Genomic DNA, 14,332 nt, shown 5'->3' with positions numbered 1-14,332 from the left:
TAGAAAAATGAAAAATGTCTCCCCAAACTGTATGAGACCAGTAGCCATGCTATGTCAAAACTGAGCATAACCTTTTGTACACAGTTAATATTCAAATATTTGTTAGTTGGCTAGAGTACATGAGATATACAATTGGAAGTTCAAAGAATACCAGATAGCAAGAATAGCAGTTAGCACAATCTGACTAACTTCTCTGAATATTAAAACAGAAGACATTTCTGAAAACCCAAGACAAACTAAACTATTGGCATAACTTTTTTTATCCTACAGAAGGTAATTCCATTTTGCAAAACATTTAAAATGGTAATAAAATTGTACCAAAAAAATCTCAGAATTTAAGCAAGTGCTTATTATTGCCAGCTATATTAAATAATAATAGTGTTTGTACTTTAATCAATAAACTTATTTAACTAAATTCTTTACTGAGTTCCTAATTTGCACAAGGAACTACATACACAAAGATCTGTTAGGAGAAGAGATGAAGAAAAGACTAGCCAAGGCCTCAACAACCAATACTTTAATAGAAGAGACAGATTTGAAAACATTTTACAAAACAAAAGCCTAAAAAGCAATACAATATAGCTAACCTACTGAGTACGGTGTGCGATTAATTTCAATTGGTAGGGCTCAGGAACCACCTGACAAAAGTAAAGAATATGAAGATACCATTTGACGAGGCCCGGAACAATAATGAGAACTTTGCAGCCCAAGATGGCAGAAGAAGATTCTGGGTTCTACAGTCAGTCAAAAAGAGCAAAAGGCATAGGTAGGAAAATATACTTTCACCCCATCTTCAGCTTCTTTTAGTACGTGATCTCACCTGCAAACTCATGGGAGAAAAGGAAAGTCATTCCTCTCCTGCACCTCAAAATTAATGACACTACTATCTCTCTCCCCCTTCTATCTCAAGTGCCCCCATTCTTTCCCACAGCTGAGTTTCCAAATCATTCTAGACCCTCTTGCTGTCTATCTCCTATCACATCTTGCTTTAGTGCTTACTTTGGTGCTGAAATTTTTGAAAGAATGGTCTTTATTTGCTATTCCTGCTTCATCTCTAATTCACTACTAAGTTACATTAACTGTCTCATATCTTATTACACCATATTCTTTTTATTCAGTAAAATGCAGTGAAGGAAGAATGCTACTTTCTGACTTCATCCTTTGGTTTTAAAATAAGTTAACCAGTATTTCTTTCTAAAATTTATTTGCTATATTCAAGAAACAGGAACTGCGTACTCTCTGACTAGGATTTCTCATGTCTAAAAAGTAAATTATTACACAGCCCAGACTAAGTATTTTCAGTAAGAACCTGTTATTGTAGTGATCAACGAGAATCCTGAGTCTTAAACATGCTGTGCCCTCCGTGCATCTGTCCTTAACTTAGACTCTTTAAGATTCTTCAGATAAGAATAGGAAGCACGTGCAATTTATCTTTCTCAACAACATAAAGGAGGTACTGTTAAGGAAATTATTTCATACAAGCCAAGGCCCTTAATCTTTTTCAGAAGATTGAAGGAAGATAAGGTTGAATATCTCAACACTGCACTGACGTACTTAAAGAAGAGACAGAGCTCTGGTCCCTGATTGATGCTCTGCTTCTCTGGCAGTTTCATTTACTAAAGGAATAATGGCGAAGATGGCCTCTCCTCTTACATACAATAAACAACTAGAGTTCTCCATAACTTACTTTACTCACCTTTCTTGCCTTCAATGCCAAATTTATCAGCTCCCATTAACCACCCACACTGATTCAAAGTGCAGGAAACGACTCATATGTTATATAAACCTACATCTTCGAGTTATGCACACTGTCCTATGAACTGTTGGGCAATATGGGGATCTCAGCTCATCTTTGCAGATTTCCTTTGTAAGAACACTTCAGGAGTTCATTGAATAATCCAATGATCTTCCGTTATCTTTAAAAAATTAATTTATCTCACATAACCCTCCCTTTTAAAATGGCTCTCCTCAAAGTAGACAAAAGTCAGTATCATACACATCTCTTCTGTCCACCTAAGGAACAGTTTACAGATCTATCAAATGCACTGGATATTAGAGAACTCCAAAAATAGGCCGATTTATATTTAACAATACAGTTAAAATTCCAGGCAAGGTGCAGTGGCTCACACCTATAGTCCCAGCACTTAGGGAGGTGAGGAGGGAGATGCTTGAGCTCAGGAATTCATGACCAGCCTAGGCAACGTAGTGAGACCTCATCTCTACAAAAAAAAAATTAAAAATTAAAAAATTAGCTGGGTGTAGTGGCACCTGCCTGTAGTCCCAGCTATTCAGGAGGCTGAAAAGGAAGGATCACCTGAGCCCAGAAGACTGAGGCTGCAGTGAGCCATGACCATGCCACTGCACTCCAGCCAGGGTGAGAGAGTGAGACTCCAACACACACACACAACCAATATTGTCCGCATTCCCATAAAGGTCACCAAACAAATGTCTTGCCTAAGGATCAAATAGAAAACTTTAGCCCACTACCATTTGCAGGGGCTGGGGCAAGATTACAAATGTAGGTCCACACTCCATGTTTAGATATTTAAAAGTTACAAGTCAAGATAAGCTATTAAATAAAATATAGTCTTATCCTCCAATCTTGACAAATACACCTTCAAGTAGCTTGAGGTACAGGTTCAAATTTAGAATTCTTAGACTCCATGAAATTCCAAACCACAATGTGGTAACACAGGAAGGCAAGTCCATCCCTTGATCTTTCTGTTCTTTCAAGCTCGATACCTTGAGGAGCCTTGCACTTGGGGGTGGACATCCTATTCCTACCTCTGTTTACCCCTTCGCCACCCCTCAGGCCTAAGGGCACAATCCCTGGTTTTATCCTCCTAAAGACAGATCCAGGGAGAAGGTTCATGCAGACACTGGAAGCAGGCTCTCAGCTGTATGGGGGCAAGAGGTTCCAGGGTCCTGGTAAGCAGAGAATGGAGTGGACAAGAGTGAAGGCTTGAGCTGGTCACATCTCCTTGCCCCTGAGACCCTTCACTCTGTAAGTGTGAGCAGTAGGGCCTCCCAGTTCACAGGTCCCAAAGTAAGGCCCATCTTGCCCAGGACAGACTACAAGCAATACTGAGTAACTTACCAAATGGAGCACTGATCACCTCAGTCTTGTTACTAGTTAATATTACTATACAAGTTGAAACTAAATACTAAGAAGATTAAGTAGGGAGATAAAACCCAAAATTCAATCTCTAATCACTTCAGTTTCTTCAAGATCTATAATCAAAGAATCTACCCTACAAACTAAATAGATTGTCTTTTTTTACAAATTCATACCCATTTACAGAGTGCTATTCAGATGCTAAGGAGAGCTGAGAAGACAACAAACAGAAGGAAAAGGGGAAGGAGAACTCAGAGTAGCAAAGATCAGAGCAGACATGCAAACATAAGAGAAGGCATTTTCGTCCTGTTCTGTTGCTTATGTGGTGAACCTTAAGACACCAAGATGAACCATCTGATCAACGCCACTAGGATTACAACTCATTCTCACTGATGCAGACTCATGCAGTGTACTTGTTGGCCTCCTAATGCCCCCTTGTCAGCATTTAAGTGGACACTGATGATAGCTATCCCTACATAGAATGTCTTACCTCACCATAATCTGCTACACTGTAATTTCCACTTATTTAGCAAGAAAATGATTCTGTTAATTTGAAAAAAAACTAATAAATAATTCTCATTGCAATACATATACATACTCCACAGGAAGGGAAGTATTTCAACTGGAAATCTTATTTATGTGTACTTACTGAGATTGTACCATTGTCTAGACCTATGGACAGTCTTCTTGTTTCCGGGTTAAAAGACATGCATGAACATGGAGCTGAAAGAAATGAACATGTTGATGAAATTAACAAAACGATGATTCTCATCGATTCAGGAGTGCCTAACTGCTAAAAGTGTGGGGCTATATTTTCCCCAGTGAAAAACATTTCATTTAACTCCCACTCACTAAAAACTAAAAACAGTAATTTTACAACCACCCACTAGTTTTTCAATTGTCCATTAAATGAATATAACAAATAAGATATTCTCAAACTGGGCAAGTTCCAAGGGGCTTGCTTGGTCTTGGCTTGTTCTATCAGTATGGAGTCTAACTTTGCTTGACAAGATGAACAATAATTTGTGCTGTGTAACGTTTTTGTTACCACTCTCTTTGTACCACTCCAATTCCATCTTAAACAGAGATACCCTATCCTTTCTCAACTAGGGAAATGAAAGAGCTTATGATTTCTCCACCCTCCCCACCCACCATACATACACATACACACACAGTACAGAATCTATTTTCTTATTCAGAATTGATTTGTGGCATGTGAACTAACAGGAGTTTTTTGCTCTTGGCATTCAGGGTTATGACAGAGGCTGCTTATTGAAAACAACTGAAGATTTGCCTCCATTTAAAAAGAACCAATTCATAGGGACAGACATTGTAGGAAAGACGCCAGGTGAATCAGTCACCCAGTCTTGAACTGGGACTCCCTGTTCCACAAGTCTGACTGCTCGAGTACAGCTGAGTCTAAGTAAATTAAGTATGCTCAGAAGCCACATGCACTCCCCAAATGCTTAATCAACAGTCAGCTCCCAGGCCTCTGTCTTCTTCACGGATGCTTGCTCCTAAGAATGGGGCTCTTGTGACCATTCACCCCATACTGAAACAGCTGTTCTACAGAGTCCAGCACAATTTTTAAATGTCTCCTCCCATATTCACAATAGCCCTATCAATCATGAACTAATTAATCATCATAATCAGAATCAGCATCAAATATTTTTATTCCTACTTTGCACAGTTATGATTAGATGTCTTACCTAAAGTCACACAGGGAACAGTTAGAGACAGTACAAAAACATAATTCAGGCACACAGTCCCATTTTCAGACAACCAACTGAGATTTAGCATTAAACTAAAAAAGCACTTCAAGTTCCACTGACAGAGTCACTTCATAAACATATCACTTAGCAATTTTTTCATTCTCTATAAAAGGACCCTGAACAAAACAACAACAAAGATCTTCCAAACTGCCCAATTATTTACTTTTTTCTAACTTTCAGTTATGACATGTTCAGAAAATAAAAACACACAAAAAAGAATCCCGCCCCCAAACTTTCACCAGTACAACAGACTATCTTCTATTTAGTCACAAAATAAAACCAGATTTCCAGAAGTACTCTGCTGGAAAAAAGCAATCAGCCGATGATATTTAATGCATTGCCCTAAGAAAATCTGTTTTATTTGCCCTTGGCCTATAAACTATGTTGACATAATTTCTACACAAACACCAAGATGCCAGATCTCATAATCCCAAAACATGTGTGCAGAACTAAAATGATTTCATTAAAAACTATAATGTTAGTCGAAAAAGTTCAAAACAAAAAATACATTATGATTACAACTATGTAAAGGCCATACATACATAAAAGTACAGTACACATGGAAAAACTAAACATAGCTCTTTGTTCGAATGATGAGATCTTTAACCTTATTTTGCTGTTTCTGTCAAAATGAATGATAAATATCTAATGACTTCTGAAGATGTAAGTATGAGCATATGAAGCAAAACCCAATGGCAGTCCCATGGGGCCACAGATTATCCCGCTTGACCATCTGAAAATATTTTCTATGTGATTTCCTCCCAAGTTCATATCTGGTTATGCTATAGTTAGAAAACTCATTGATCTATGAGTGAGATTAATACTTTTTTATAACACTGATTAGACTACCCTTAAATCAACACTGCTATTTCTTTATTCCTTGTTTTTCCCCCTATTTACTATATTTCTCATTCTTTCAACAAAAGTTTAGAATGCTTACTATGTTCCAGGCATGTGCTACAATGATATATAAGGTATTTTTGCTGCCATCAAGAAATTTATAGATTGCAAAACCAACTGCATATAGGAACTGTAAGACAATTTCATTTCTTTGGTTCAAATCACTTTATGTATATCATAAAACACCACCAGAATTCAAAAGCAAAATAGTTTTCTTATAAAGGAGCATAAACAAAAGAAATTTTAACAGACACCCTGCTGTTCTAGAACCCATATGCCTGGACCCAAGATGTTCTCGACAGGGACATGCCAGAGGTAGATAGCATTAGCTCCCAGGTACCCCCTAAGGCATGATCACTTCTTCAAAGAGGCATTTTGGGAAAACATCAGGCAAAACTAAACCTGTATGTGTCAGGGAGGTGAGCTTTATGATACTCTCAAACCATTTCCCCACTATGATACTCTCACAGGAAAAGGCCTTGAGGTGGTGACCCACAGTCCCTGGCATGGAAACAGTGAAAAACGAAAAGAACAGTGAAAAGCACAGTGATGCTCAGATTTGTTGTTACGGTAAATGTCTTTCCTTTTGGGAAAGGAGTAAATAGCTTCACACAGAGATCCTTCATACCTCAGCTCTCCAGAAATTAACCAAAAAATTACTCCAAAAGACTGTGCTGTGCCATACAATATGCCATACAAAATGGGCTCCTAGCCATATAAGACAAATATCCAAGGGGAAAACTGTCTGTGGAAGGAGGAGACACAGGTTAGGTAATTATAGAATATATAATTATATTATATAAAGGTAATTACAGACAAATGGTAAAGGGAGTACTTTGGTAGAAAGAATAAGGGGGGAAACAAACAAATTATGATTTAAACACAATATTTATAGCTAAGTTGCAAAATATAGCTAAAAATATCTGTGATGTATTCTGCATTAAACACTGTAAAACTAATAATTCATAGGCAATAAAGAAATAATTGGTCTCTATGATGTCTGAATGTGCAAATTAGAGATGAACTGGCTGGAGAGTGTTCTATTCCTCCACCTTAAAATTGCTTTCTCCAAAGAGTGGGTGAAGTGCCTGACCAGGGCCATAAAATTATAATACAGCTCCCTTCCACTGACTTCCTTTATCAAAACGCACTCCTGAACTCTAAATGAAACAAATACAACATGAGGCAAAATGTGCAGATATATTTATTACCCCCACTTTTAACTGTTTCCCTATGAGAATAATAACCACACAGAGTAAGAGTTGTAGAGTGACCCTCACTTGCCAAGACCTCTCACATATATCATGATATATGTAGATGGTCTGAGACTACTGCTATACTAACCCAATAACTGAAACTCAAGGCCTTGCTACTGGTGTTGTTGATGGTATAGTCACTCTAGCTTCCTATATTTTTCCCAACGTTTTAATTAAAATATAGGGGGGAAAATGATAACAGTTTCTCAATAGTACAGGACTCATTTTCCATGTTATCTGAATTAAGATTTTCCATTTCCTTTTTCTGTCTCAAACTAATAAAAGTCAAAAGAAACATACTGCAAAATTTTTAGAAAGCAATGAGAGATACAAATAAGATAGAAAAGAAATTCATGCAGGCCTACGGATATTGGTACCTCAGATTCTTTTTTGTTAGTGTTGGGACTTTAAATCCTGATGGTCTGTCAAAGTCTCACCTTAATGTTATGAAAATTAGGCACTTTCATAACACTGGATGTTTGGGAAAATAAACTCTTTTTAATTTAATGCAGGTATTCACTTTAAAGTACAGGGAAAACTCAAATAAAGAGAAGCTCCGTTATGGGTGATTACATTAATGACCGCAAATTTTTTTTTTTTCTTTTCTTTTTTTTTGAGTCAGAGTCTCACTCTGTTGCCCAGACTGGAGTGCAGTGGCCACTCCCGGCCACCGCAGCCTCGACCTGCTGGGCTCTGGCAATCCTTCCGCCTCAGCCTTCCAAGTAGCTGGAACTACAGGCAAGCGCGCTACCACGCCCGGCTAATTGTTGACTTTTATTGTAGAGATGAGGTCTCGCCAAGCTGCCCAGGTGGGTCTTGAACTTGCGGGCTCAGGCAATCCACTCACCTCAGCTTCCCAAAGCGTGGAATTAAAGGCTGAGCCACCAAACCCAGCTGACTGCATAATTTAAAGGGAGAAAGCTCAAGAAATGTGAGTCCTAGACAAAGGGAACTCAAGGGACCAACATCAACCTCCACCGAGTCAATAATAAATGGGTTAGAGAGAAAATGGTTATTTGCATTTTTAATAATCCTATCCCATAATTGGTATTTTTAAAACATTGTCCTTGCTTATTTAAAAAAATGTAGTTGGACGGGGGTGGTGGCTCATGCCTGTAATACCAGCACTTTGGAAGGCTGAGGCAAGAAGACTGCCTGAGCCACAGGTTCGAGACCAGCCTGGGCAACATGGCAAGATGTCACTTCTACAATAAATCAAAAATTTAGTCGGGCATGGTGGTAGGTGTCTATAGTTCCAGCTACTTGGAAGGCTGAGGTGGAAGGATCGCCTGAGACCAGCAGGTCGAGACTGAGGTGGCCATGAGCATGCCACCGCACACCATCCTGGGTGACAGAGTGAGACTCTGACTCAAAAAATAAAATAAAATAAAAATGTAGTTGAGAGGAGATAGACAGTCTCAAAATTTTTCTTTTTGGGGAAAGTTTTCTCATTTCTCTTACTTACACTGATAATTCTTTTGTTTTATAAACTAATTTGTTTTCTGTCCTTTGCTGACTGGTTGAACTTTGCTCAAAAAACACAAGTTTCATAGAAGATTAAGCTGTGGATTTCAATCACACTGCTTTACAATGCTAAAGGCATTCTTTGGCAGGAGATGCTAATCTTCCTCATGAGACATTCTGACTGTAACTTTAAAACTAAATAAACAATCGTACTTCTACAAATAAAACTTCAGGTGTTAAAACACCCCGGTGAAGTTAAATGTCAGAATCTCACAATCAGAGGGTCTTCAATAGAGACTCCAATGAGCAACACACCCCTACAAAAAAATGATTTATTTAATTTTTCCCCCCCTCCCCATCCCCTAAAACAATGATTTAATTCACCAACACTATTTCACTCAGACCTGTTTGACGTGGTATGATATATATATTTATTTTTTGAGTTGGAGTCTCGCTCTGTCGCTCAGACTGGAGTGCAGTGGCCGCTCCTGGCCACTGCAGCCTCGACCTGCTGGGCTCCAGCGATCCTTCTGCCTCAGCCTTCCGAGTAGCTGGAACTACAGGTGCGCGCTACCACACCCACTTGATTTTTTGATATATTGTAGAGATGAGGTCTTGCCAAGTTGCCCAGGCGGGTCTCGAACCCGCGGGCTAAGGCAATCCACTCACCTCAGCTTCCCAAAGGCGCAGGATTACAGGCTGAGCCACCAAGCCTGGCTGCTATAATATTTATTAGATTTGCAGTACTTGACTCAAGTTTTATTTCATTGTGCATAACCATATTTAAAACTTTAATTATCTAGTACTGAAATCATTTTTTATTTAAATCAAACATTTTATGTACTCTACTAAAATTAACCATGTTGTTTTCCTTAATCTAGTCTGAGTAATAGCAGAAAAGTGAATTAGAAGTGGTTGCTTTCTCTCCTAGACAAGTTTTAAGTTACAGTAGTGATCCAACTACAGTAAATTTTAAAATGCCCTGTCAGATGAAACTCAAACAAAAGTATGCTAAATAAATGCTTTACTTACTCAGATTACTCAATACTTGGTGTATTTAGTTTGGATAACCTATGCTTTCCCTCATTTCCATTAAAAATCAAAAGTTCCTTGGGTACCTTTGCTTCTTAGTAAATACGGAATTAAAATATCCTATTACATTGTGGTTTTAAAAAATGCAATAAGTTGTTTTTATGCATAGTTCCATAATATAACCTATACCAAAAAACAAACCAGCAAACGGAACAATACATTTCACAACCAAGAATCCAAAAGTTATTTGAAATAAGGTACAAATTACAACAACAGAATGTTCATTTCCCAATTATACACATTTCTCCCAGTCTGCCAAAAAAAAACTTGCAATTGAATTAAAGATGTTTAAAAGTCACCAAAACAATCAGCTCCTTATAAAAAGTAAACTGCCAAATTCATAATCCCAAATATCTTTTTACCACTCATCCATCCACATGAACTTTTCTTTAAAACTCCAATAAACCCAAAAGAGGCAGGTCAGAGAAGCACACAGACCACCTTCTCTCTTAAATTATTAAAAGTGTTCCTCACCAATGGGAAAACTAGCATCTGTAGTTTACATACAAAATAACTCCAGTTAAAAGTATATTAACTTAATTTTCCAAATCCCTTAATTTCAAGTTATCTATTACAGTCCCAACACATGGGAAGAGGAAACCAACCTAGCCACAACCTCACAATTTAATCATTCTTTCCTAATAACTCTGGGTTAATACAAGCAACAAGTACATATTGCATACTATAGCACAGTATACAATATCGATAGGCTAAGCATCAAGAACATGAAAGTATTTAACAAATAGTTACTTGATATATCCAATAACCAAAATAGTTTCACAATTTTGAGAACAACAACAACAACAACAATAAACAGTTTATCTGTTAGGCTTTAAAGCTGAGAAAATGTAAAAAAAGACTTGCTCAAAGTGACTCAGCAAATTGGTAGCAAATATGAAAACCATATTCCAGTTTCCCACCCAGGCATTCCATCGGGTCTAACCTACAAGCTATTTTGAATACTCCAAACTGAAACAATACATTTTTAGGGGGTGAATTTAATGTTAACAGTAAACTATGTTCAAACATCATTTTTCTTAACTAGGATAATTTATTTAATATATTCTCTATCTCATTTTACAAAGAATTTGAAATGGCTTAAAAAAGCAGACACAATAATACCAAACAATAAAAATAAACAAAAAATCTAGACTCAGGAAGAAAATATATGTAAGAATGAAAAAATTAAAATAAAGATCCATTACGAAAATTAGTGTTAGGTTTCACATTATCCATAAGGACTGAGTACCCAGTCCTTAGAGTTATTGCTTCCAACCTTTGCCTTATGACACACACAGAAAATTATATTTGTACAACCAGAAAATAGAGTAAATAGAAAAGACAAACTGCCCCCTCCACCTCCATGCTCAGCTAAGGGGATCAGTTCTCAAGGGTCTGCTAATATATTTGGCCTACACACCAGTAGGCTGTGGCACAAAGGCAAGGAAGTTTCTGTCTTCAAGAAAGCAAAAGGTTCCTGCCCTCATGTCTGAAAAATATTCGCCTTTTGTGCTTCTTCATAAAAGGAGAGCTACATGTTATATAGACCATTATTTCAAAAACAGCCATAAAGCATTTCATATAATGTACACAGCAGTATATGCAGATGGCACAATAAATGTGGGTATTTCTGCAGAGGGCTAACACAAAGTGAGAATTTAGATGAATAATTTACAATCATATCCAAATTCTCTACAGAATTTAGGTGAATAATCAGACTGAAGATCCTTCATGTTGTCCACCAAAAATAGTCTTTCTCTCAACCAGGCATTGAATAAAAACTGGAAAGCAGAGAGTTTGAAATGATGTGTTTCAGTGAAGACCTGAGTTCCTATACTTGAAATGTTTGCTGAGCAGATGGTGAGGTGGCCGTGCATATGTGGAAGCTGAGGGGCCCAACTGCAACTGCAGGCAGGGTGAATGTCATCCAGCCTGGTGTGCCTACTTATTTGTAACCACCTTTGGAAAAATGTCTTATTTGGCTTTGGGGACAAATTCTTAAACACTTAAGAGCCAAAGTAAACGCCAACTGCCTACCCTGGCAACAATAGAATCCACAGAGGCTTTCTAATTCTCCAACACTCATGGCCCTCTCAAGAGGGCAGTACGTCTTTTCGATTTACTCTATTTTCTGGCTGTACAAATAGAATTTGCTGTGTGTGTCATAAGGCAAAGGTTGGAAGCAATAGCTCTAAGGACTGGGTACTCAGTCCTTATGGATAAGCTGCCTGTCCACAACATCTTTGATAGCCACCGTGATTGATCTGTCCTACATACCCAGGGGAGAAGTTGTCAAGGCCAACCATGACACTCAATCCTCTGATAGAGTAAGAAAAATCCCCAACACCTGCCACCTTACCTCCTGCATGAGCTTCCTCCCTACCTTTCTCCGTTGTCTGGCCCCATGAATGGCAAAACCTGGCTAAGAAAGCAAATCTGAAATAACTCAACCATGAAAATAGGAATGCTTGTGCTTTTTCTGTGTAGCATGATACAAATGTGGTGGTTAAAATGGTATGTGTTAGAAACCTGGAACAAAGAATCACATTTATGGCTGCAAGTGAAACTTCAACTCTATACCCTGCAGAAGGTCCCGCTTCAGTTTACAAGCTCAGGCAGGGTCTCAGAAGGGTAAGTTGTAAGTTGATATTGTCACAGGCAATTAAACAGCTACTGTGTGAGATACACCAAGAGGATACTCTTTGTTGAAAGAATGTTTGAAAGAAAGGCTATGGTTTCTCATTCATCCATAAACATCAGCTAGCTTATAATTAAACTACAAAACAAGTTAGCAGTCACATCCAAATTCATTACAGAAAGAATTTAAGATGGACTTTCCTCGGAGAGACTTTGTGACCATGTCCCAATTATGCCTACTTCCTATTTCATGATGCTCACCACACATCATGGTTGGTACTCATTTAATGTCTGCCTTCCTCACCAGACTGTAAACACCATGAAGACAGGGATGGACTGCCATAGTTAACCACTGTATTCTTAGTACATTGCACAGTGTTGGATGCAGAAGAAACAAACGACTTTTGTTGAATGAACTATCCAAAGAAATTAAAGAAAATGGGATAAAATATTACTCTCTGCTTTCCTTCTTTACATGCCCTCACCATTCCCAGACTACGTTCAGCTCAGCACCATAGTGGCACCAACAGGGCATGGTTCAGTCCACTCTCATTAAAGATCACAGCGATCCAGGAAAAAGTGAATACACAGGAATCAGGAGGTATACAATCAGGGCTGGGTTTAGTCAAATATTTGCAGTTACAAGTAACAGAAAACAACCTGGGTAAGCAGAAATGGGCATATTCAATAAGGAAGGGGATAGCTCTTGAACCCAAAGGCAGAACACAGTCAGGCTTCTCCTGCGATTAGGAGGATGAGGAAAACCTTGAGCATCACTTGCTCAGGATTTCTCTCCCTCAAATCCCTCGGGAGCCAGATGCTCTTCCCTAGCTGGCTCCTCCTACCTTTTCTGCAGATCAGCTTTCACTTTTTCTCCATGCACACAAGCACCTCACAGCTCTTAGGTTCAAAGCAACCTGCCCAGGCTGAGACTAGCATTTCCCATTCCACATTCTGAATTCCTGGGAAAATCAGATTAGCCCAGGGACAAACAGCCTTAACCGGCAAGTCTGGTTTCTCTTGGCTCCCTCCTATGGGGGAGGAGGAGTTTCTCAGAAAACACAGGGTATCAAGACACCCCAGAGCATGGCTTGTCTATGTTCGTGCTATGTCTGCTTTCATCTTTCTCTTGTCTGCCACACTCTCAAGCTCACTGAGCCCCAGCACACTAAGCCTTTCAGGGTGGTTCTCTATCACCAACTTAGCCTTCACTATTTAGTCTTTCTCATCCAATGCCTTCTGCTCCCTTTCTTTCATTAAACTTTAAATTATTTTCAAAGCTACATTACATCTACACTCCTGCCCAGAACATGACAAATTCTATATTTAAAAGGTATTTTAATAGACAAAATGAACAATTAAGCCAGATTTTAAATGCTCAGATTATTCTCCTTTTGTTTTCTTCTGTATTTGGAATACTACTTACTATATCTATAAACACAAAATAGGGCTACATCTGCCTTGTGGAATTCATTTTATAGCCTCTGGATATATTATGTATTTTTACTTATTTTTGTAACCAATCTCACATAACTGTTATTTAAGGATAATACTGAGTAACCTCTTAACAAAACACCTTTTTTAATTTTTAAAAGATGTGGGGTACAATTCAGGATTAGGTATATTAGTGGTTATCATACAGGTTTTCAATAGAAAGAATTGCAAAACAACCCCTTGGAAACTCAATTCTATTTCAGGTTCTTTAACTGATTGAAATGTAGCTTATTTCCTTATACAATAAAAGTCTGCCTTTCTCAGGTTAAATGAAATTTAAATTCTTGCTCAGAGGTCAACTACTATGTCACTTGAATGCATAACATTCCTAGTAACCTAAAAACCAGTTTCTGACCAGTTGTGATGAACACACCTTTTCTTCTTTTATTTCTACACAGTAGTGAAACCATCCAATAGTGAAAGACTACAGAAATCATCCTGACCACATGCACCTTGCTCATCTGTAAATCCTTGGCATCCAGATTGGTGGCGTATATACAGTAGGTGCACGGTTGGTGCTTGAATGACTAGCATGTGTACTTGCATCTCTATATTTATAAATCAACACTATATATGAATAAAGTTTTACATGTATTCATATA

General features: G+C 38.1%; 1 protein-coding gene across 1 annotated transcript in view; it reads right to left on the bottom strand.

The window, feature by feature from the left end:
* WDFY2 (WD repeat and FYVE domain containing 2) overlaps nucleotides 1-14,332 on the bottom strand; it is a 161,069-nt gene that overhangs the window by 77,257 nt on the left and 69,480 nt on the right. The window contains exon 4 of the mRNA XM_008066095.2: nucleotides 3,765-3,838. Coding sequence (XP_008064286.1) covers nucleotides 3,765-3,838 — 74 coding nt within the window. The remainder of the gene's footprint in view (nucleotides 1-3,764; nucleotides 3,839-14,332) is intronic.

Source organism: Carlito syrichta, unplaced genomic scaffold, assembly GCF_000164805.1.
Source record: "Carlito syrichta isolate Samal-C Ts95f unplaced genomic scaffold, Tarsius_syrichta-2.0.1 Scaffold308842, whole genome shotgun sequence".
In the NCBI taxonomy this organism is placed as follows: Eukaryota; Metazoa; Chordata; class Mammalia; order Primates; family Tarsiidae; genus Carlito; species Carlito syrichta.
This window is presented reverse-complemented; position numbering and strand designations above follow the sequence as displayed.